At 34.8% G+C, this 26,132-nt stretch overlaps 1 protein-coding gene and 1 long non-coding RNA gene across 2 annotated transcripts; both read right to left on the minus strand.

Annotated features, from left to right (window-relative positions):
• Window positions 1–19,342: 19,342 nt before the first annotated feature.
• Window positions 19,343–19,922, minus strand: LOC149239209 (uncharacterized). Its single transcript, XR_016246433.1, has 2 exons — window positions 19,670–19,922; window positions 19,343–19,516 (listed from the first exon to the last, which is right to left on the minus strand). It is a non-coding gene; the product is annotated as an uncharacterized LOC149239209 (long non-coding RNA).
• Window positions 19,923–22,188: 2,266 nt separating this feature from the next.
• LOC149239210 (auxin-responsive protein IAA16-like) lies at window positions 22,189–23,982 on the minus strand. Its single transcript, XM_089373347.1, has 4 exons — window positions 23,792–23,982; window positions 22,772–22,910; window positions 22,625–22,686; window positions 22,189–22,443 (listed from the first exon to the last, which is right to left on the minus strand). The coding sequence occupies exons 1-4, from the start codon at window positions 23,823–23,825 to the stop codon at window positions 22,400–22,402; spliced, it is 279 nt and encodes a 92-aa protein (XP_089229473.1). The 5' UTR covers window positions 23,826–23,982; the 3' UTR covers window positions 22,189–22,399.
• Between the last annotated feature and the right edge of the window lie 2,150 nt (window positions 23,983–26,132).

Here is a 26,132-nt window from a genome sequence, read left to right on the forward strand (position 1 = left end):
TATTGTGCCCTTACATTATTATTGTTATGTTGGCTCTGATTATATTATAACCCCTTAGACTCCTATATATAGAAAGGAGGTCTTGTCATTTGTATCATCAAAGAATTGTTCATTTATGTAATGTAAAGGAGGTTGCCCCCTCGAAGAGGTTGAATTCTAAGGCGTTGATCTATCTTTTCTATCTTTTTGTGAGCTAGTTTCATAACAGGGCCCTAACCCAAGAGCTTCAGCTCTCTGAGTCAACTAAGTGCTGGATCAAGGGAATGCTACTCATTTTCATTAAAGAATCAGGAATACATAAGAGTGCTTGGTTAAAATGCTTCAACTCGAAAATTTCTTAACTATCTTAAACAAAAAAATCCCTATCCTAATGAGGCCCTAGGCCTTTTGATTTATAAAACTGAAGTTACCAACAACTTCCTTGAATTTAAGGAGGCTTGGCTCTAATCTCAAGATCAAATGGTCTTCAACTGTCACTGGCTTGGTTGCCAATGAGCTTCATGACTCGGCTGTTTGCAACTCCGAGCTGATGAGATTTGATTGAGGAATTTTTGAGTGAGTGAGGAGTTAAGGAGGGAGATCTTGTCTCCTAGAATCCCTCTTTGTTGTCTCCATTTGAGTTCCTGCACTTTAATTAGCCAAAATTTTCTCCAAAACTTGCAATCAATGCACATTAGACCACTAGACATGACATTTCATCTTTACTCTCCTCATTAAGCAAAACATAATTAAAAAATGTAAGGAATGATGAGAAAAGTTGATTTTAGTAAGCCGAAGGTGTATTAAGGTCCTTATAATTTACCCATTGATGAGCCTCATCACTGAGTAAAAGTGTAGTATACCTAGGGGGGGTAATATGGGGTACAAAGAGAGGTACCCAAGGGAATAATGTAATAATGGGATGGGCCATAGTAATAAATAAGGTGGTTAACCCGTATCATGTAAGGGACCACAAGTAGTTAGCAATAATGTAATAAGCCCATGGTATTAGATATATGGTATTGAGGGAACCATGGTAATTACCCATGGTATTGTATGTATGAGGCCTATATAGAGGCTAGGGAATCCCCATTGAGAGATGTCAAGGATTATGTATGAACATGCATATGGCTTGTGGAGTGTTCTCCTTCCTTACGGAGTGAATGTATGGTGTTGCCCTACCTTAAGGGTTTGATCAATAGAGAAGCATTTCATATTATTTCTGGGTTTATGTGTATTGTCTTATATTTTCATATCAGATCTATAACAAGTGGTATCGAAGCACTTTTTTGGACAAAGTGGAGATTTTTTTTTTAAGAACTTTTTGGGGTGGCGAGTTTGCAGATTAGATCTGTATGTTCTGGTGCAAAATCTGCAGAATCTAATTGCAGATCTGGATTGTTTGTGAAAAAATACCCAACTTCAAAAAATAAAATCGGCCAAATCGGAGTCCGGATGAGGGAGATATTGTTGATTTAAAAATCAGCTGGGTTGTAGACATTTTTCGGGGTGGCGAGTTTGTGGAGCAGATCTGTGCATTTTGGTGCAAAATCCATAGAATCTAATAGCAAATCTGGATTGTTTGTGAAAAATACCCAAGTTCAAAAAAAATCAGTCGAATCGTAGTTCGGATGAGGGAGATATCGTTGATTTAAAATCAGCTCTTTTTTTCAGAATTTTTTTGTGACGGCGGGATAGTTGCAGCGCAGATCTGAAATTCCAATGCCTAGATCGAGATTTCTACTACATGGGAAGATGCAGAATGGTTGTTCCATTTCCAAAAACAAGTCATAATAGGGATTCTGAGCAATATTGACGAAATTGTGGCCATTTCAAATTTTAGCCAAGTACGTGAATTTTTTTTCCAAACCTTCATGGCTTCTAGCAAGGAATTTTTTACAAGGAATGATAAGGGTCCTACTATTGAAGAATTTATACAATATCACAAATCTCGACACAAACAATTTTGGACAAGTCGCCTGCTATTTAATCTAAAAGATGAAGTTGCTAAATGGTGGGACTCACTTGACAATTCAGTGGTGTGACTTCCTCATGAAAAACTAGAAGAACTTCTTTTAGAAAAATGGTCTCATGCTAGAAAACAAGATAATGAGAAACATGTGGGGTTATTTTCTACCAGTGTATCCTTATTGCAGGTTCATGGATTGATTCAGAAGGAGAAGATCATTGTGTCTATAAATCTTAGTTGCAAGCAAAATCTCATAAATGTCAATTTGGCAAAAAAATTACAAGTGCCAGCAAAACACATGGAGCACACACAGGTTGATAATGAGCAGGTGCAAGTTTATAAAGATTTGAAGATTTCTATGGACAAGTATGCATTGGATTCTAATTTTTATGCTTCAGATATGGCTAATGAGGATGTTGTTTTGGGATACCCTTGGATGGAATCAGTGGGTACTATAAATATTAATGTGTAGAAGAAATTCCTGAAGCTCTGGTATAAAAAGAAGAAAATTACATTACAGGATATTTCCATCAATAAACAGGTAGAGTCCATGGAGGCTGAAGCAGAAGATGTTCCAAGGACTGACATATCAGATGATGAACCACTGATGGTCGACAACCAAACACAAACGTCAAACCAGGTACCAGAAAAATAGGTAGAGTCCAAGGAGGCTGAAGCAGAAAATGTTACATCAGATGAGGATTCAGTGGTTGAAGTAATATTGGAAGATAAGAAACAACAGCAGGCACCACAACATGTACCAGATACCAATCAGGCTCCATTAGGTGGTAAATTAAAGAAAGATACACTGTTGGTTAAAACTTCAGCATATCACCACCCACATCACCTAGCAAGAAAACAACCAACAAGATGGCAACAAATTAGCTACAAGGACAACAGCCCCCGCATGGCATATAGAGAGGGGCAATGATCCACCTACTATACATCAACACAGAAAAGCTACGAAGATCAACTTACATCTCAAGTGAGCGAGGCACCCGCTAGATCGAGAGTTCACCTTTCTCTTAGATGACTAGATGCACGTGCATGGTACCAGTGGACTACTCTTTTGAGTAGATCTTATTATTTGTGTTCTTCCCATGTTTCGGGGACAAATAATGTTAAGGGGGGTGGAATGTAGCATACCTAGGGGGGATAATATGGGGTACAAAGAGAGGTACCCAAAGGAATAATGTAATAATGGGATGGGCCATAGTAATAAATAAGGTGGTTAACCCGTATCATGTAAGGGACCACAAGTAGTTAGCAATAATGTAATAAGCCCATGGTGTTAGATAGATGGTATTGAGGGAACCATGGTAATGACCCATGGTATTGTATGTATGAGGCATATATAGAGGCTAGAGACTCCCCTTTGAGAGATGTCAAGGATTATAGTATGAACATGCATATGGCTTGTGGAGTGTTCTCCTTCCTTAAGGAGTGAATGTGGGGTGTTGCCTTACCTTAAGGGTTTGATCAATAAAGAAGCATTTCATATTATTTCTAGCTTTATGTGCATTTTCTTATATTTTCATATCAGATCTATAACAAAAAGAAAAAATTATAAAAAATTTAGAATAATTAGGGCTTACCAATAGCAAGGATTTTACAATAGTTTCCTTGATATCTTCGGATGTTGCTCTACTATTTTCATCCCATTTATAATCCACATATTTTTTCAACAACATGTTTAGGAGTGTGATCTCAACAAAATTTGGGATGAATCTCCTTATGAAGTTTATCTTGTCAAAGAAGGATTGGAATTATTTTTGACATATAGTTTGAGTTATCTCCTTAACCCCTTTGATTTTTTTTGGATCCACCCTTATTCCTTCTTTGGAAATAATGTGTGCTAGAAGTTTTCCCTGTATGGCAGCAAGAATTGTTTTCTTTGGGTTGAGAAAGATTCTATATTGCTGACACCTTTCAAAAAAATTCGTAAGATGTGCAATGTGAGAAGATATCCTTCTATAATACACCATGATATCATCTTGATACATTTCGATATTCTTTTTAACGAGGTCCCTCCAAGCATATTTTGCTACTCTATGGAATACAATGGCACTTACATTAATCAACCCAAAATGAATTCTTCATATTTGTAAGTACCCTAAGGTGTTGTGAATGTTGTCTAATATTCATTCACCAACACTTGATTGTACCTTGAAAGGTCATCCAAGAAAGGAAACATCTTTGAAACTGTAATCCTTTGCAAAAACAACTCCATGTTGGATTGTGGATATTTGACCTTAATGGATGAAACATGTAGAATGTGGAAGTCCATGACAACTTGATCTCTCATGACTTCTTTGTTACTACTTCAAGATTCGATAGCTATTGTTCTAATTTATTTACATAAATTAGGACATCAATATTATTTACTCAAGATTCCACCAAATTAGAAGCACACCACTATATGTGAAGAATTAGCCTCAGATTTTCCTTACTATCACTTAAGGTTTAAGAATGAAATTGTGTGTAAGAAATTAAAATGAAATTGTTTGTAACATTTCTAAATAAAATCCAAAGTTATCGCTATCATTACTTAAAAATTCAATTGGAAAATAAAATTTAATCTAACATAAAATGGAAATTTCAAGTTTTTGTAGTGAAAATAAACGAAAATTCTAACTTACAAAGAAAAAAAGATTCAAGTTAATCAACTCAACAAAAAAGGAACTAATCTTCTTTGATCTAAGATACGAAAAGTTACACATGTGGAAAATCAGGTTGTGGGATTTTATGCCTTGTGAAAGGCCCATACAACAATGCTCTTTTCACTTATGTATATTGTTGGTTGAAGAATAAGTTGTAACCACACATGCTTGAATCAAACTAAATAACACTAACTCAAGTCTAATCTGTTGATCAAGCATACATGAGGATCTCTATAGCTAGAAACTCTGGCTATAATGTCTTTATTCTTCTCCCTCCGGTGTATTAGATGCTTACAACAATATTATGTTGACTCCATAGTATTTTACTCAATCAAGGAAGGTTAAACTTCATTTGAAAGGAAAATATCAACTCTATTAAAGGAAACTAATGTTGCATATGAATAGTGATAATTTTGTACATATGTAATAGAAAATTATATAGAAATTCAATAAATATTTTTACTAACAAATTGAAGGTACGAAAAACCACAACATGCACATCAAATAAATGGTGCAGAGATCAAGGAATTGGGGGCCCTCCAAAACCTGAAATTACACACTAAAATATCTATCTCTTGCAGAGACTCAAATCTACTACATATATTAATTAAAAGAAGGCAAGTAAAATGCATTTTAATGAAAATTTCAGTTGTATATGGAAATCTCTCACACCTCTTCCATGACTTCACTTATAAAGCTAATTATACAAAACAAAAATGGAACAAACTTGTTGATAATTTTCACCTAGCCAACTAATCTCTAATTTCAACAATCATTTGGATCAAAGTTGACCTCAATGGTGGCCCAAAATCGTGCCCAAATAGCAACTATGTTTAGTTGTATGAATTCATTGCCCAGATATGTGTTTTTCCCTATTGAGTGGCCACGTTGACCAAATCCCTGCGGTAGGATTTTTACATATCAAGGAGGACCATATTCATATTGGGAAAATTAGAAGAAAAATTCATCTCTTTGCTTTCATCCAAAACTTTTACATATATCTAAATGAAGGAGAAATTACTAGAACATAGTATTTCCTATAAAATTTGGTAAAATGATTTTTCTATGTATAAAATTTGTCAAAATTAAAAAATTAATATGAAATGATAAATATACCATTTTAATGGTTTTATTGGTCAAGATGAAGAATAAATATGACAAAAGTGATGGGTAATAGGTTTATTACCGAAATAATTTTTGATAAGATGTCTATTTTTCATCAAAAGAGATGACCAACATCTCTTCTGAGGAGAAGTTGTTTCATGTCGTCATGTAGCAAAATTGTATTTATTTTACCTTCAAATTGCACTAGCTTCCCTCAAAAGAAAATCTATATTGAATCTAGATTCTTTTTGGATTGGCTACCTTGACCTGTGCATAAGAACCCTTACCTTTAAGCTTTGGTTTTTTTCCCTTTAATGTTTTATTCTACTAATTCCATTGGTCTGTTTTGAATCACAATGTTTTCCTCTTTCAACTTGTTGTTCTCTTCCTTGAGCCTATTATTTTCCTCAATAATATTCATTATTTTCCTAGTGACTAATTCATTCTATGTTTTGATGCATCTTTCTAAAACCTTTATCTTCTCCACTTGTCATTTTAACTTTGTTATTTTTAATTCTTTCTCCTCATATATTCCTCTAAGAACTTCATGGAAGACTTACCTTTTTCCTCTTGAGATGTTTTCTTTTAGATACCATCCAAATATTCTTCAATTGGTGATTATTTCTCTTCAATAGTGAAGGGTTCCTCTTGTTATATTTAGTTCTTCACTTGTTACTCTAACTGTGGAAGTTTCCCCTTCTTTAGCTTCTAAGGACTAAAGGTAATCATATAAGGTTGGTCCTGATCCCTTCCAACATTCAGGTCATAGGTGTATAATTTTTTTTCCTTGCCCTTATAGCATTTTTCCCAAATGGTTGCTCTTTTTTTTGACTACTTTCTTTACCCTATTTTGTGATTCTTTAACCATGTTCCTAGTTATTCTCCTTCGGTATATGATCGTTTATTTCTTTTCTTTTTATGGTTCCAATTTGGGTTGTGGTGAAGGTGGATGACAATCATAAATTTTCTCTTCAATTGTTGCTTCATCCTCATTAATGGACCCTTCTACAAACTCACTTTTAATAAAGAATTGTTCCCAAGTATGGTCATGTGTTTGTAATTCATATCCCACTATAATTTTGACAAATCCATGATGATATAGAATTCTATCCTCATTCTTTGGTTATCTCTGAATGATTTTAACCATCCTTGTAAGGTTTTTAACAAATTGTAGGCCATTATTACAATTTTTTGTTTCTTGAGATGTCATAGCAGCCTAATGTGATATAGAATATCACATTGTATCTATATTCATGGGTGTACATTTCTTCTCCTCTATTTGTCTATTTTGAACCCATATTTCACCATGTTGTGCTAACCTTGTGACCTAAGTGTGTACTTAGAAATAAGTATGGTAATATTACCAACACTCCATCAATTGTATGGGAAAAATCCCTTGTCACCTTGATCCTAACTTAAACATGAATGTAACAAATCACAGATATAACCATAAATACATAGATTCAGCATAAGTAACACTTCATTTCATTAAGATCAAATACTGAAATATGCTTACAAACAGAAATGGAAATAAACTAGCTTGGGCTATGGTAGCTTATCTCTGAGAAGAAATGTGGCAAATACATGCCTCTGAATTGTGTTATAATGAAGCTCAAGGGCCTATTTATTATTGAACAAAAACGAAAAAACCTAAACAACCAAAACCCTAACCCTAGGAGATGGAACGCCAAGAGTTTGTGGGCCCCGTTGGGGTTAATTGGGTAGCCGAATTCCCAGGGTTGTAACTTGGTCATATTATCTCCATTTGGTGCATACAATACCTTGTTGGAAATATCTCTCTGATTACTACATGATTTCCAACATACCCCTACCTACAGTTATGGGCCTGCTACGAACCTCAAAAAAACATCATTCAGGGGGTCAAAACTGCTCCAGAAGTTTAGGACTCGAAAAGCTGCTAAAAAATAGTAAATGTTGCAATAAGCAAGGAAATAGATGAAACCAACTAGAGGTCTAGGTGGAATAGGTGAGTGGCCACCAATATCCACCTAGATCACACCTCTATGTTATATCCACGGAATTTGGTAAAGAAAGCTAGCCATCCTACATCTTGAAGAATTTTCAAGCATTCCGGGTGTAATTTTGTTATTTCAAACTTGGAAGGCTCAATCCTTACTACCACTTTTGAACTATGTATGAACCTAGTGTGAAAAATTTCTCAACTATCATTTATAAGTTCTGAAGAGTCGCTTCACTATGTTTTAGAACCAGAGAGAAAAAGAGAGAGAACCTTATTTTTACATACTTTTAAAAAACTCTAATATGCTAGTTGAATTGTAACTCGATAGCTCAAAAGATTTTTGTAGATTCAAAATATTTACTAAGAACCATTCCACGAAAATTTGTTTTCATGAATAGACTTGAAAATTGGAAATGTTCCTTCTTGAAAATAACCCTATTCCTTCCATGCAACCAACAATTCATTTTGGTAACAAATGATTTCAATTTTAGGGGAAAACTCAAATATATTTCATTGCAATTTGTATGGAAATGCATGATGCATAGTGTGTGGATACACAATTCATAACATAAGGGTGGTAAGGTATGGTTAAAAAAGAGGTTTTTAGTCTTGAAAGCAAAGTATGCTTTTCTAAAATACAACATGAAATGTAGAGAGGTTATTTGGATTTGTTAGGAATTCTTCATGAGTGAATATGAGGACAAGTGTGTTGAATAACCATGAGTGGTATAGTGAATTAATGATGAGGTTGTATAGTGGAATAATAATAAGGACATGTAGTGAGATAGTAAGGCTATGTGTTGATGATAGGATAGTAGAATATTAATGGATATGATGAATAGAGTAGGTGATTGATATGATATGTTTATTTTCAATGGTAATAAGATATGGCTATTGTCAAAGGAATGGGATAGGTGTTATATTAAAGAAACCAAAATTGGAATTTTATAGTTTTAATGATAACCACAAATTTATTAAAAAGAAAACTATAAAGTATATGAAAATGGTTATATAAAAGGCATGATCATTCATTTTAAATTTGGGTTCTTAATCAAATTTAAAACATTGAATATTCTTTACCATGTTATTGTACCGTAGAAACAATGTTGTTGACGTCTTCAAAAATGCACGTGAACCTTTAATTCTTCATTTGTAAACTGATAATCTTCATGCTTTGTTGATAGGTATGCATATGCTCTTCTTCTCCTTGAATGGATGTTGATTACACTTCCTAGATCGATCTTGTACTTTGTAGAAGTGAATATCCTTCTTTTCATTTCTAATTTAGATAAGAAATTACTCTCCTAAATTCTTCGAAATAGAGTATTTCCTCGTTATCTAAAAATGTAATGCTTTGTACAAATATATACACAACATTTTTTAGCTTCTTCAAAAGGAAACAAGGAGAGCTGCGACGCAGCGAGTCCCTGCGTGAAGTAAAACAATGAACTGAGTTTTTAAGAAGCAAAAGGCAGCTTCTGCATCGTTGAAATCAAACTTGCACCAAGTGATGCTACTCCTCTGCCCAGAAATAGGTCTTCTTCAAGGCACATGATGAATACATGGCGGGTGTAAATCCTTGATCAATGTTATCAGTCCGAAACTCTTTTGCATTTTCAGCAGTCACGGTGGACGTCGAGTCGGGTAAACCGAGAACAAAGGTCTTCTGCTCACTATTTCTTTCATATTCTCCCACCGAATACATTAAATGGATACAAAGAAAAAATGCGGAATTACCAATGGTCATCGGCGTTGGGGGAAGACTACTCATTTGCTTATATAATCATCGAGAGGCCGTTGGGTTCTACAGATTGCAAAAGAATCATCCAGCAATCCTAGATTGAAGGCCACCCAAATCGGAAAAACACTCGTCTGAACCACTGAGTGTCTATATGCCATCCAATGACGAGGGTGGAGCTTCTGCTCCCATTCCCAGTGGAGATAAATCTAAGAGGTCCGTCTCAGTTGGCAGTGGAAGTGGAATTGGCGGAATTGTTCTGCTGGGCGGAGTTCTGGCCGTCGGAATTGTAGCAGGAGCGCTTCTGAAGATGAGACGCCGGCGAAAGGGAAGAGAAATCCACCCTGGGAACGACCACGACAATGAATTGTCTGGCAAAAGTCTGGCGATTTCAGGGGATGATTGCGGTTACGGTCAATCTTCGCCAAAACTGGAGATAAAGAAGGTGGAAGAGCTGAAGAAATGTAAAGAAACCGAGGCCGAGTCGGCAGAGAGTGCAGAAGAAATCCAACCATTGATGGAAGTTGAGCCAATGCATTTATTGATCGAGTCTATCAGGTAAATTCGATTGAATTCGTGATTTTTTTTAAGCAACATTTGGGCTTAGCCACGAACAGAGGTTTTTTTGTTTTTTCAAGGGAGGTGAACCAGAGTTATCGTCACAGCAATTGTTCTGGCTCGATCCCGGATCACATGGGGACTGGTCAATTGAATTTGATGTTAAAATTGGGTTGCTGCCTTTACTGAATTTATATGTTAAAATTGCTTTTTACCCATCCTGGCTGAGCACAATTTAACTCCATGGAGTATGTTGTTGTTTCTTGTTCTCAGTTTGAAGGATTGGAAGCACAAAAATGGATCTACATCCGGGAAGGTGAGTAATTTTATTTATTTTAAGTTAGTCCACCGACCACACCAGTGGAATCTGCCTCGCCGTTTCCCACGCCGAGCCGTTCCTCTTTCCCTTGTAGACAAGGAGTGCTATGATAGAAAATCTATAGGTGTCTCGGGCGGCAAAATGGCAAGTGCGAATTAAAGCACATGTAGAGATGCTTTCAAACCCCACGGCTACACTATGTGGAACCCAAAAAAGTGGAAAAAAGGTCCAATGAACGGAGAGAGACCAGGGAAAACGGTTAGTGTTTGTTCCAATCAAACGATAACCCTTGGATTAAACCAAATTGATCTCCACTATTGAACAACACTTGCACGACCATTCGGGAATCACCCTATGTAATCATATGCCAACAATAAAACTCTAGAAAAATCCCTTTTATCCGACGTGAGTGATGTTTTTTAAGAACTCAAGCGAGAAACAGACTCGGAACCAAATCAAAGGTGTATGTGGCACGTTCGAATGACTCATTAAAACTCCACGCGTGAAGCCCTTTCAGAAGTAGCTCTCCACGCGTGAAGCCACTCTCCACCCGTCAAACGATGATGTTGATGGTGGTAAGTATTTCTCTAGCACTGGATTCACGGATATTGCCTCAGGCGTGGGAAACGGCGAGGCAGATTCCACTGGTGTGGTCGATGGACTTGGAGGGAGAGAAGAGACGCTCAACAACAAGGAAACGATGGGAACTTTTCATTCATTTTCTTATGAAAGCAATAGTGAGCAGAAGACCTTTGTTCTCGGTTTACCCGACTTGACGTCCACCGTGACTGCTGAAAATGCAAAAGAGTTTCGGACTGATAACATTGATCAAGGATTTACAGTGGCGATCTTGTGTCTGACGATTTAGTTGCTACTGGAAGACCTATTTCTGGGCAGAGAAGTAGAGGTATTAGGGAGTCATTAGATATCAGACAAAGTCCTCCTGTTTTTGAATCGAATGCAGTAAGAAGGGTAAGGGTGGATTCGGTGAGCAGAGAGAAGGACAGAGTAAAAACGAGTTCCTTTGTTGAAGGCATCAAAGGAAGAAATGCGGCTGCGGCCACTGTCTTCTGAGGGCGCCGCAGACTCATATAAAGGACTGCATTTTGTTCGCCGAATTCGAATCTAGGGCTGTTCCAGTTCCTGCTCCCGAACGAAGGTGCAGGCGAAGGCGATGGCGATGACGCTGGGGGTGTCTGAAACCTTGATCTGCTGTTCTTGGAAGAATCCATGGAATTCTTTGTCGCGGGTAGTAAGCATTCTTCTTCTCAAGTCTCGCAAGAATCGTTAAGCAGCAGCAACCATGGCGTGCAGGAATTCTCAGACAATAGGGGTACACTCAGGTAAATTCACAAATTCACTTTGTTTTTTGTTTCTCGCTCTGTTTGTTTTCTAAGTAAACACCAGAATTAGCTGCAATGCATTTCCTGTCACAATAAACACATCCAATTAAAAATAGGCTTCAGAACCCTGTAGATTAGATGCAGGAGTCGCAAGCAAGAATGTAGAGAATTATTTTGAACCCCATGTTTTGTACCTACCAGAAACCCAAATAGATTAGAAATCGGTGAAAAGAGACCCTAAATTTCGTACACAAACCATTACAGACCTCACCCAGTAATTCCCTGCTTCCTGCAATAAATTCATTTCGGTCAGTATGTTAACTGTCAGCTGCCGTTTTCAAATTAGGGTTCTCAATTACCGTCTGTATTGGGTATGTGGTGCATTTCCTCAAAAATTTCATAAATTGCAAGAAATATAAAGGAATTTTTCAACAACAAAAGTGAAAAACAATTTCTTAATTTACAGTTTGTACTCAAAAGTATTCATACCTATCTGTGCAGGTTGAATAAGACTCGGATCATGCAGAACAGACACTGTTTTCGAAGGAACGTTTCGATGCCAAACAAGACACTGATCATGACAGTAGCAAATACAGCATGGATGGAGCCCAACGGCCTCATAGATTTGTTGCTGTGGTGGAGCTATGCCGCCTGAGCACTGGTCATGCTACATTTACCTGAACCTGAAAAGAGGATGAGGATGCATTTGGTTAAGAAGACGATACCTTGTTCACAGAACGAAAGCAGACGACGCACAAAAGAGCAGGTGGAAGACGACGCACAAAAGAGCAGGTGGAAGACGATTATAAAGCAGAGCACAGCTGCGCTGCATCATCCACCTGTAACACATGCAAACACACTTGTTGTAATTACCTGCGATTGATAATGAACTTATGCTAATGAACTTATCATAGGTTGCTTGTAACTATCTGCCCATCCCAACATTTAATGTTTCAAAACTAATGTTAACATTAAAACAAGCCCTTTTACGGTTAGCCAAAATGCAGCAGCCTTAAAACCAATATAACCCATGGTCAGGCCTCTTCCGCCTCGGGAAGAGGCCAAATAAGATGAGAAAGTTTAAGCCCGAATGCGACTTTGGTTATGTGCACATAAAACCTCACACGACTTTAGTATAACCGCCGTATAACAGATGGAGAAAGCATTGAACTAATGCTAAGTCGGCATTGAACGATTACAATAGTCCCTGCCGGATGCCAGATGGCAGGGACTAATAATAATAAATGTTCAAATTTGTAAGTATCCTCTTTTGACCAATATCTAATCTTTATAGAAATCAATGAAAATATTGAATAAAATAACAATCACTTGGTAGATCGTTTATTGAGAATTTTCGTTAGCCAATTTCTTGGTTTTCAAATAAAAATCCAAGTCTAGATCGTGTCGGGAACTTACATTTTTACAACTAGGATTTTTTTTTTCATATGTATTTTTTCTTTCTTTTCATTATTGTTTTACTTTTTCTTGAAAAATAAATTTAGGACAAAGGAGTAGTAGGAGTATCATCGCCTTTACTCACAACTTGCATCATGGTTTTGCTAAAATATTAGGGAAATCCAATCATTATGATTAATATGTTGTTGTAGAGTTTCAATCTATGTCCATTTGTCACAAAAGAATTTGCTTCTTCATGCACCATATTTACTTTTTCCTTGGGACCCCAAATCCTGCAAAAATATTTTCAAAGAAGAAATCAACTACAACTTATTTTGTTACTCATGTGAATGTTTTTGCTTCTACCCATTTAGTAATATAGTAAGTACATACTAATGTGTACCTTTTTCCTTTCAAATAAGGATCAATAAGACCTATGAAATCTAGAGCCTATTTCTCAAAAGGCTCCAGAAGAACTTCCAGTTGTAGGGGAAGTTCATCAAAAGCTACTAGTCAACCCATTTGTTGATTGCTATCACAACTTCTGACATATTTCCTAGCATATTTAAAAAGAGTTGGCCAGTGATATCTTAGATGAAGTATTTTATAAGAGGTTCTCTTATCTGCAAAATTCTCATCGTAGGGTTCATCATGAAAATTTTTAGAATATCTAAAATCTCATCTTCTCTAACATATCTTCTAAATATAAATTTTGGCCCTATGTAGAAAATATCTCCTTTAGTCCATGAATATCTAAAACTTTGTTTAATTATATTTTTATTTTCTTTTGGTGTAAATGTGATGGTGGTTTTCTTAAAGACAAATAGTTTGCAACATCAACAAACTATGAAGTTTTAATGGATATAGAAAATAAATTTTCATCTAGAAAGGTATCAAATATCGAAACAATCTCACTAGGGTTATTAGGATGTGAATGAAAAATTGCCACTTGATTTTCCCTTCTGGGTAGATCTATGATAATAATATTCAATTCCTAGAACAACAATAACCATGTTGTTACTCTATCATTAGTAATAGGTTTATTCATAAAATATGAAATGGTAGAATGGTCTATATGGACAAAGATCTCATAACTAGCAATAAAATGTTGAAATTTATTGATGTCATGAACAATTGTCAACATTTATTTTTTAGTAATAGTATAATTGAGTTGACCAAGAGCTAATTTTTTACCAATGAACTAGATAGCGTAGATCTTAAATTTCTCTTTTTAATCTAATAATACTGCTACTATTATATCAAATGCATTTGTAGAGATATGGAATGGGAAAGCCCAATTAAGCCCTCTTAGCACTAGTCTTGTGGATAATTTTTCTTTAATATTTCCAAAGGTAGTTTAACAATTAGATTCCTAATAAAAATCAACATCTTTGGCAAGTAACTCAAACAATGATAGAGCTATTTTACTAAAATATTCTATAATTCAAAGAAAACAACATGCATACCTTAGGGAAATTCTTAAAACTTGTTGATTTGATGGAATTGGAAATTTAACAATGATTTCACTTTTGGTTGGATCTATTGTTATCCTTGTAAAAGATACATGATGTCCTAGGACAATCCCTTCCACTAGCAACATAAGGCATTTTTTATTTATACGCGTTAAATTTGTTTATATACATCTTATCAAAGCTTTTTCTAAGTTAATAAAAGCATCTTCAAATGAATTCTCACATATTGAAAAGAAATCCATATAATATTCTACACATTAATGTATACGATCAACAAAGATAGCAAAGACCATTGTTTGAAATGTAGTTGGTGCATTGCATAATCCAAAGGGTAACACCTTGTAAGAATATTTCCCCCAAAGACATGTAAAATTTGTTTTGTCTTGGTCTTCTAAAATTATGTTAATTTAATTATAGCCACTAGATGCATATAAGAAATGAAATATTTATTCCTAGCTAATGTATATAGGACTTAATCAATAAATGGTAGGGAAAAGTGATTTTTTAAGGTTGTCTTCTCGATTTTCTAAAGCCGACACAGATTTTCTATTTATCCATTTTTATTAGGGACTAAAACCAAAAGAGAAACTCACTAACTATTAGATATAGGATAAATAAACTAGCAATTTCCCCTAAAGGTGCAAAGGTACACCGAAGAAATTGAACATTCCTACGATGTTACTGTAAAAATGTTGCAGCAAAGGAAAGATAACAACCTAAAGAGTAGAGGATGGAAGGGAGGAAACATGTTTAGGCTTGCAATAGTCTCACACTTGTGTCGATCCCTATTTGACAGATGTTGCTTGAACCACCTGGCTAAATCATTTTTTTCCAATCATACCACTATGTCAAAATCTTATATACATATTATATCCAAGCTATAACATGCAAGGTAATGAGGAGAAACATTACCATAGGTCTTACCATCCACCTAAGAATTATTGATAAGAATTCATATTTATATCATTCTACCTAAAAATAATTCCCTTAAACACCTAAAGGAAGCATTTAAAAATACATAATTTAATGTAAATCTTATCATATTTATTAATATGTTAGCATCAAGAATAATGTAAAAAGCCATGCCAAAAATGTCTTGTTTAAATCAAATTTAAGTTAAGGTGTTCCCCACTACATCATAAGTATCATGGATATATTAGTTTTTATTTATGATATATAAATAAATATTCAAGTGCACATTACATGTATCAGAATCAAGCTAAATAAAACCCTTGCACCTTTCCTAGTTCCAATATGAAGATAATTCATTATAAGCTAATAAAATAAGAACTCTTTTCTTGTAAAAGTTTTTATGACTTCGGTAATTATCTGTTAATTTGTTGCATGATCCTCCTTATTTATATTTTATTTTCAATGTCATATTATAGTGATGCATATTTATTTCTTATTTCTTAGTAATTTAAATATGTGAAATAGTTGTAAAAAGTAAGTTTATCCAGTTTTTATTAATATAAAGATTTAAATGTGATTTTTTTAAAAATAATGCTAATTAAAAATGAATTTGGTTAACTGAAAACTTTTTATAAATAACTTAAAAAGTAATTATATTTAAAAAATAAAATAATTATAATATATTTTTTAAATGGAAATATTTAGTTTGAATGAAAGTGAGTTATTTAATTGATGAGATAACTTTTCCATCACTTGAATGTTAACATTGTTAATAGTTTTGATATTATGCTTTACTTTTCTTTAATAATGAGTGAGTAAACATTTTTCCCATTTTTAATTTGAAGCAATAAGTAAACACTCTTGACTCTTGATTTGAAGGAATACCTACTAAGTATATGATATGCATTTATAGTTTGGAATTTTTTCACATTATTGAATTGTTCATTTTACATATATTTGTTTTGTATGTGGAATGGAGAAATTATAAATCTCAATTTCATATTAACAAAGTATATATATATATCAACGGTTAAGAGTATGTGTTTTTTTTGGTAAAATGTTATAGGTTCAAATTCAAAGAGGATTAAAATATATATACCTTTATAAACTTTAAATGAAAAAATCTCATATACCAATTTAATATATAATTTAGCCATAATATTAAAATTAAATTATCATTATTATTATTACTATGATTCTTTTTCAAAAACATAAAAAATAAATAAATATATTTATCCCTACTTTGTCATGAAGATTCTTAATTTGTAAATATGTTTTGTTATATTATCATGGGCCATTACTATGACTTATCAATACTACATGTCCAAAAAATCATAATTTAATTGATATGACACTTGTTCATATAACAATTTTTTTAACTAAGTAATTTAATTAAAAAGATAACTGTGAGAACATGGGTGCCTTATCTTCGTCAACGCAATATTAAAACCAAGAAATATTCAACTATTGCATTTATGAATTTGGGGTTGATTTTTTTTTTCACTTTCAGGTGAGCACGTGTATCTTTTTATGTTGATTGGTGTTCATATCTTATGTGTTATTTAGCTCATATATACAAATGGATATATGTATTCTTTTTTCTGCATAAGCATATATACATATGCATTTATTTTTGTATGTAAACTTATGCCTTTATGAGCGATGTGAAAATTTTATCAAGGAATATCGTTACATAGTTTGTTAGATTGCATTGACTTTTAATAAATTTAAAAAAATAGAGTCGTGCCACTTGGCTCCCTCCCTGCCCACCAATTTCCTAGGGATTTGAGATTATTCCAATTCTAATAAGTTCCTCCATCATAAGTTTCTCATATTATTTATAACATCCATTTATATAAGCAAATTTTATTTAGCAAAATGGTTCATTACTTTTAATAAATTTAAAAAGTTATATTCATACCACATGGCTCCTCACCCACCAATTTCTTAGGGATTTGAGATTATTCAAATTCTAATAAGTTTGTTCATAATTTATTTATATATAAGAAAAATTTATTTAGAAAAATAGTTCATTTTACAATAAAATGTGTAATTATTTTTTTCCCTTGAAAGAGAGTTAACCAATCTCAATGGAAAAATGTGAAATGTCAAATAAAAATGAAAAAAAAGGGTAGACAATGCATATTAGAGTGCGTTGTATGATAAAACTGGACATGATAAAACATTGCTTTGAAAGAATACCAGCAATGCGTTGAATGATATTAGAATGCGTTGAAAAGATTATATAAACCATGCATTAAAACAATTTGATATATCAACGCAAGCAATGTTGTATTAACGTTGTGAAAAAGGCCATATTAAAATGATGCGATAGGAAATATATTAAAGGGCCGCAATAACGCATTAACGAACCGCATAAACAATAATGTTGTATCAAAATGCCTACGACAATGTTATAACAAAGGATGCAAGGAAGGCTATGTAAAACACTGCAACGACGGTTATATATTGTGGAGTTATATACTAGCAATTGTCCCAAAAGGTACAAAGAGAGGCCGATAGGATTAGTAAAAGAAAGAAACCTATATAGATAGGCAAGTATATATAAAGCTCAGTAGTGACGAAGGCACTAACCACGATGACCAGCGTGTACCAGCGGAAAAGTAAATTACAGTGTTTTACATGGTAATTGAAAAGCGGGGAATTAGATTTGCAAATATTAAAACAAATCACTTACATTGGTGGTTCACACTATAACTAAAACATTAACTAATTGTAAGTTGCTTTTCATAAAATTCATTTAGTATCATTTATATAGATGAACCAAAAAATAGGTTTGTGCAATTGGATGAGAAAGCGTTCATAGAAGTCTTTTTAAAGAGAGCAAAATAATGGACAAAAAGCCCACTCATTTGATTCCAAAATCCCAACAAAAAAACATAACAAAAACATAAGAGATAAACCCAATCAACTCCAAAAATGTGAATTTGCAGTCCTGCATCTCAAAATTGCAAGGCAGACGTTTGGAAATGCACAAACTCACTACTGATACACTCCTAGATTGACAACAGTATTAGCAGAACAATAATCAACCAACATATACTGGACAAAACAAAAAACCAGGAAAGGGAGTGTGGCAAGTACTCAATAAAAGGTGATACAATGATGAATCAGCAAGAGAGTTTACCTCAACTTTCTTAATCACTTGGTTGCAAATATTTAAGAAAAGCACACACTGTTGCTTCGTGTGATAACTACGCTTTTTCTAAATATTAACACCATATTTGTGGTTGCTTGATAACTTTTGCTTGGTGTCCTAATTTTCTCTACCACTAGACAAACACGAGCTTTCTAAATCTTATCACCTGACTAATCAGACCCCTAATAATAACCACCTTCATAGCCCAATAAAATTATCCCAGACAAAAGTAGAACTTTTTAGAAATGATAGATGATTATGCAATACACAAAATGATGAGTAGGAACACTGCCAGATGGGTAACAGTTCAATGCCAATTCAATTAACCTTCATGCAACCAAGGAAAACCAACTCACCTTTGCAGTATTGAATGCCACATTCTTGCAATGGGATATATGCTGACAGACCATGCAGGCAAGTCATATGTCAAATTATGAATGGTAGCAGTTATATCAGATCTAAACATCCGTGTTTGACAGACAAGCAACACATAGACCTAGTTTTCTTCCGTAAACATGTGCATGTAGCATCATCCAAGCAACACTTTTCAATCATGCAAATTCAGACTCAATCATGCAAATTCAGACTCTTTGGTAGTGAGCAATGCCTCATCCTTATAAAATGAACTTCAAACAATATTCCAAGTTGAATGAAATTTTTCTAATGTACACATTTTTGTGTTATGCACCTCTCATGAGGCCAACTTACTTAATACAAGCATGACAAATATTGAATATCTCTAGAGAAGGACCTAATGAGAAATCCTCAGGTTTTTCGCAAGGGAGGGCATTGCTGCTAATCTCAATTGCCACAAGGATCTTTTTTTCGCAAGGGAGGGCATTGCTGCTAATCTCAATTGCCACAAGGATCTTCTTTCCAATGTTGTGGCTCTTCTTCCTCATCTCCATTAGCGCCACCGTGCTTTCCTGTACAACAATTGTTAACCAAAATTTATAAGAAAAGGCCATAAATATTAAAAATCTTATACATTCATTTAACCACCATCACATTTATAACAGAAAAAGATGAAAGTTTAAGAAAAAGATGAAAGTTTAAGGATAAGAATTACAGTTACTTACAGTTCCTCAGTTTTCTGAATAATTGTTCAGGGCGCATTTTTATGTTATTCTCTTTGCAAAATATTGTTTCCTGTGACTCAAGGTGTAGTTTATTTCTTTATTATGGTGGCTGTAATGATGGTTTCTTATCATTTGTAATCTTGAGATTATTGGACATGGTAAATTGATATTGTTATTGGATTTATGTCCATATCTGCAAATTTCTAAGCAATTGAGAGTTTTCGAAAACAGAGTAATAGCAGTGTGCAACCCATTGTGAGTATCTGGAGCATCTTCGAAAGCTGAACATCCAAATGATATAAAACTCAAGTTTGTGAATGTGATTTAAGAGTAAAATGCTGACATGTTTTTGTTGTTTAATGTACAAGTAATCTTGCCATTTGGGCTCTAGAGCCCAACCTGCTTTCTCGTATTGCAAAACACAGATCATTTAACCAACAAAAAGCACAGATTAACATTTACGAATGCGGTCTCCATTGATCTATTAAAATAAGCAGCTGATGTAAGTAAACCACGAGGAAATTTGATATCCAGGCAACAAAAACTTTCAGATGGAAACCAATGACACCATTTCATTTACCTTTCAGAAAGATGAACAGGACCTAAACTTATCCACATTATAAGCCAGCAGCTGTAATCTACAGTAAAGAATGTCGACTGAAAAAACCTGTCCTCCAAAATGAAAATGATATTACTTTTAAAATCCGAGTAAAGGCCCAAGAGCCATATGTAGACAATATGAAACTAAAATAACTCAACTCAGAATACTTGACACTCTAACATGCATCACCAAGCATGTGAAGAGCTAGATCTATGCTAGTATAATAGAAATACTATTTCCAATGCATTCTATAGCCTGCCATTCCCAATGGCCAATTCAATGATCAGCACACTACAGTTTTGTACCAATAGGCATTATGTTGCTGTAAAATAATATCATTCCCAAAGGCCAATTCAATGATCAAATCATTACAAATTTGAGACAATAGGCTGTGCATATTACATTATTTTTGTGAATTACAGTTTCTTAAAAATATATCAGTTCTCATTGATTTACCTGTTAAAAAATGATACCTTCTAATTGTTAGACATTTTGTTTTTTCCTAGGCATTTTTTCTTATCAATTTTGTTCAAAATTTGATAAGGATTTCTTGGAATCATAAGTTCCAACTGTATAATCTGCCCCACGAATTTTCCAGTGAGCTGAATCAATCTATTTCTGCCTTAAAAAACACATTTAAAACAACTAAAATTCACAATTTTACCAAAAATTATATCGACTAAATCCAGCAAAAAAGACAAAAACGTTTATTAGACTACTTTATTTAAAACCAGCATAGATCAATTTAAATAAGGATCTAACATGAGCCTAGAGGGATCCGATTTCTTCACAAGTATATTTTTATAAACCGACATTATTTAGATGTTTTGTATAATTATATAAATAATTTAGTTATTTATAATCAGTAGTTACAATCACTACATTATGTCTTTAAATTAAACCTGCTAATAGATGCATTATAATGCATGCAAACATAGGGGCAATAGTTAAATACTCCACAATATCTTTTACAGCATGATTAGAGAGAGACAGAGGACCATGGGTCAGACTCAGCATCCACAATTAGATAGGCACAGCTATTCCAATTCACAATCATAATTTCTCATTGGTACACAATTAGATAGGCACTGCTATTCCAATTCACAATCATAATTTCTCATTGTTTAGCAAATACCAATAGACTTCTAGTCAACCATATTCAGCAACACTTATCCTTTCAAAGAAACAGAAAGAGGCTTTCACAAAAGATTTGTAAATTGCTAAAAAGAAAGGTATACTAGACCCAGATCACTACAGTAAGGAGATTCATGATCTAAAACTAATGTTAAATAAATGAAAAAGTAACCCACAGGTACAGAAAGTCCATAGCTGCCAAGCAGCACCTCATTACTACCAGATTTACAAGACTGCACTTGCTATACACAACTGTTGGCAACTTGAATTTTCCAAGCAGAGAAAATAGTCAAATCATTTTAATTCTCCGAGACCCCAGCTATCCAACCTGAAATATGTGCTGGACAAACCCTTCCAAGCACAATCCTGAAGCTCTACATGTCAATGGCAATGCCACAATCAGCACACGTGACCCATCCAAAGCACATACAAAGAAAACCCACATTGGAGCTGTTCTCACAAAGAAACATTGTGAAATCACCTTTGCAATTGGAAAGCACTTCAAACCATATTTTAATAGGTCATACAAATAAATATACAAACAACATGAGGTCAGTTCCTCAAAGTACAGAGATGGGAAACATTCCCCATGTCAGTTAACAAAAGAGAAAAAGGAAGCAAAAAACCTAGTCTATGTTCATGTTTCAGAGAAAGAAGCCACGCAATATCCGGAATGTGCTTGGAGTCACAAGGCAATGCCTCCAGCACATCCCAAGAGAGAAGACAGGCATTTCTTGTATGCCTTTGAAGAAAACTGCCGAAATAATACAACACAACCATTAAGTCATGATGCATGCAAGAGAATACCTCTCTGGATACTCTTACTGACATTATATTCAAATCGTATTTTACACCCCACCATCAAGAAAAAATTCTTCAATTCCTGATGAAAACTTGCCTACCTTCCCGCACACTTTAAACCACCCCAACCTTCACTGCTGCTAATGGGATCTCCTCCATTTGGGATCCCTTTACTGGAGCTTTCAATCATTTAGTCACTGGGTCACTTGACCCTGTGGCTTCAGAGGATGCCTCGGTGCTGTTCAATACACCAGAAAAATGGTTGGCATCAAGATATATGCAGGTATCAAAACACCATCGCAGTTAAATAAAAATGTATATACCACAGTTTGACAATCTTTGAGTCAAAGAAGCTCTATGAACCCAAACTATAGGCAAAAGAAGCCTTCTAACTGAGACAAGGCAGAAAATGTTAGTACCTAATCCCCGTGCTTCTGAGCTCTTCATGATACGCAGCCTCTTCACTGTACTCACAAACATGCTGCAAAAACACCAAGATTAGATATCAGAACAGCTGGGTATATGAACTGGTATTTCAAGACAATTCCATATCTAATTATACTCACTCCCAAGGTACGTCTCCAACCAGCATACGATCCCCTTCATTATCTTCATAAGTGAGAACATAATCGGTTCCACTTAATAGAGTAGGCTGATCATTTTTAGACGATGGATTGGTAGGTTGTCTCTGCCCACTGCCCTGCACTGGAATGCAGACCAGGAAAGCAAATCAGTTTAAGGCTCAAGAAGTCCAGTTAGTGAGTCTAGAATTATAGCCAAACATCTTAAACATATAATAATGCAAGCTTTCTATATTTTCATTAAGTCAAGTTCCAGAGACAATCAGATAATACTGTGAGTAAAAACAAGGGTTTCTGGAAAGGAGGATTTTCATGAGAGCTCAATTCCTAGAACCAGTCAAAGTGGTGTAAACTGGAGAGACTGATTTCAATGGGACAAGTTTCAGAAAGCCTGTGGTTGCCTACATGAAAACAAAAGAATTAGTAAAAGAGGCAAGAGGGATAAACAGTGGGCGAGAAACACAAACTGATCATGAGACTGCTCAAGTCAATTTGTATTTTCTTAGAGTTTGATAATATCATATCTGGTCGTAAGTCAATTTGTATTTTCTTAGAGTTTGATAATATCATATCTGGTCGTAATTGTTGTACTTAGTTAACCATGAGTCACAAACCAAGAAAAATACAGCAGGAAATGGAAAATAACATCAATTCTAACGTTATATTTCCATGGAACCAAGATTAAAGGATTAGACAGGCAGAAAAACCATAAGCAGAAAGACCGCAACGATTTAAAATTCGCCAGTGACCAATGTAGACCTCCCAAGTGAAGGTAAGAATGTGGGTGCCTAACGGGCATGGAGTTATGTAAGCCCAAAATCAAATAATTATTTACCCGAGAGCGAAGAATAAGACACCTACCAGATTTTAGATCTGAGGCTTGCCATAAGTGGAGATGAAAGATCTACCTAAAATATGAAATGTGATATAACACCTGCAAACCTTAACCGCAAAACAAACACAAACTAATAACGAACGAGAACTGGCCTTAGAAAACCCACATACCTTCTTCTGCGATCTTTGCCTTCAACACCTCCATGTCTTTACCACTAAACTGAACCCTCTCGATTCTTTCTCGAGCCCAAGCGTTGGCCTTCTGCTTTTCCTCCTCCGTTAGTTCACATCTCGGATTAGAACCTATTTTCGCATTCTTCCCCCGCGCCTTCTTCTGTTTAACCGCAGAGGCTGGAGCCTTACAGGACTCGACCCCATTCGTAATATCACCGAGAGCAGTTCGAGGTGCAACCCCTGCACGCCCATTCTCAGCAGAAGAAAATGTCCCACCGAATGCCCCGTTAGAGCAGTTCGAGGTGCAACCCCTGCGCGCCCATTCTCAGCAGAAGAAAATGTCCCACCGAATGCCCCCTTAGTATGATTCTCCGTCTTGCGAGGGGCGATAGGGCTCACCAGTCCAGAAGAGGTTTCAGCTTGTTCGTGATGTAGGCTCAGTCAGTGAGGCGGCATCCATGAATACCTCCGCTCTTGAGGCCGATATGCAGGTAATGGTGTCGCCGCTAAGTCGTTTCCTGAACGAGAAAAAATGCCCACTCTGCCAGGTGTCAGATGAGAATAAAGCCAGGAATAAAGCCAGGTGTCAGCGTCAGAATGAGAAGGACGACGAAAGGTCCCTTTCAAAGGAAGGCCTATCGGCCTAATTAAAACCACGGGAAATTATACATCAATGCGTGAGAAAGAATGTATATTAAAATGCATGCAATAGGTGATATATTAAGAATTATAATTTTCCCGTGGGCCTTATCGCTCTCTTCCATGTCTCAATGAGATTTCATTATCACATTTTGGATCATCACATCACCTAGATATTATTATTTGTTTCACCATATGTATTCGACCCTCACTATTGGACTATCATTATTACAATATTCATTGCTAGGGATCTAACCACAATATTCATTTAGACTATATACTCCTCCTAACTCCTCAAAACTAATTATATCAAAGCCATTTTATTTATGATGTCTTTTTATTTTGTAATGATTTTTTTTTATTTGTTACCCTAATGATTGGTTGTTTACTTTATAGGGTTGAAGTTACTAGAATGATTGGAGACCATGTAAATCTACAAGAATGATCCCATGGATGAGTATTTGCAATAGTGAATCAAATTTGAATATTGATCATGTCCCTCCACCATCAGTAAGTTTTCTTTATATGATCTTTTACCTTACTCTTCTGGTTGTATTGTGCGGGATTAACATTCTGGAAGACATATAGATATCAACTGTATAAATGGTGACTTTGCTCATTTACATCACCTTCACACCTATGCTTCTACCATGCATATTGCATCTTAGATGTTTTCACTTGTTTTATAGCACAGTGGATTAGGTTATATTATGTTGGTAGACTTAGATATATATTCCCACAAGAAAGGAGAAACTTTGGAGTAATGATTATTGTTGTATCTCCATATACTCTTGATTATTTCATGAACACATTAATTTTATGTACCATCATCTCAAATATATTTAAATACTTCCAGGGTGTATTTCACTATCATGGTGAGATACTAACTTGTTGTACACTAAATTTGCCATTCCAATATGTGCCTTTAGATCTCATGCATGTCCTATACCCCCAATGAAAGTCAAAGAGTGAAAAGGGGTTAAAAGCATAATGGTGCAATAAAGAGGGCTTTCACTATCAAGCTTTGCTAAAGAACAATTTGCAAAGAAATTATTGACTTAACAATGGATTGTACTTCATGGTTGAATTCTCAACAAACTCATTGAATCCAAGGCTACAAGCGGAAATATGAGGAACTTTATTTTTATCAAATCGATGGAAAGGACGATCAACTTTGCAATCAAAGAAAAAAATGAATTTGACATTTCAGGAATGTAAATTATTTTGAATTCTTAGTGCAAGTTATATTGATTATGCAATTCAATGTGGTAAATAAAGAAGTACACAACCATTTTATATATTGTAACCTAATACTTTGATTGTGGTTGTAGGCATGCAAGAATGAGGTTGTTTGAGGGATGCTACAACATATGAATTAGCATGTCTTATGGCATTAAGCCAATTTTTGTTGTAGTTTTCATATTAGAAATATCATTGATTTCTAATAGCTGGTTAAAGTATGAGAATATCATTAGTCCTAAAAATTATAGTTATAGAAATGTATAAAGCGAAGAAGTTCTAGAAATCCACCATTCCTCTGAAATTATTAAAGGATAGTAAGGCATTGTCTGGAGTTTGTGCCTTAGTTTTTGGCAACATTTATCACCTTTTCCTAATTTTCTCTTCATTATTTCACTTGTTAGGATTTATCCATTTGTGTAGGAACATTATAGGGTATTTAAATGCAAACTCATGCATT

The sequence above is a fragment of the Pinus tabuliformis genome, chromosome 8 (genome assembly GCF_031772625.1).
Source record: "Pinus tabuliformis cultivar Carrire ecotype Pingquan chromosome 8, CPIR1, whole genome shotgun sequence".
In the NCBI taxonomy this organism is placed as follows: Eukaryota; Viridiplantae; Streptophyta; class Pinopsida; order Pinales; family Pinaceae; genus Pinus; species Pinus tabuliformis.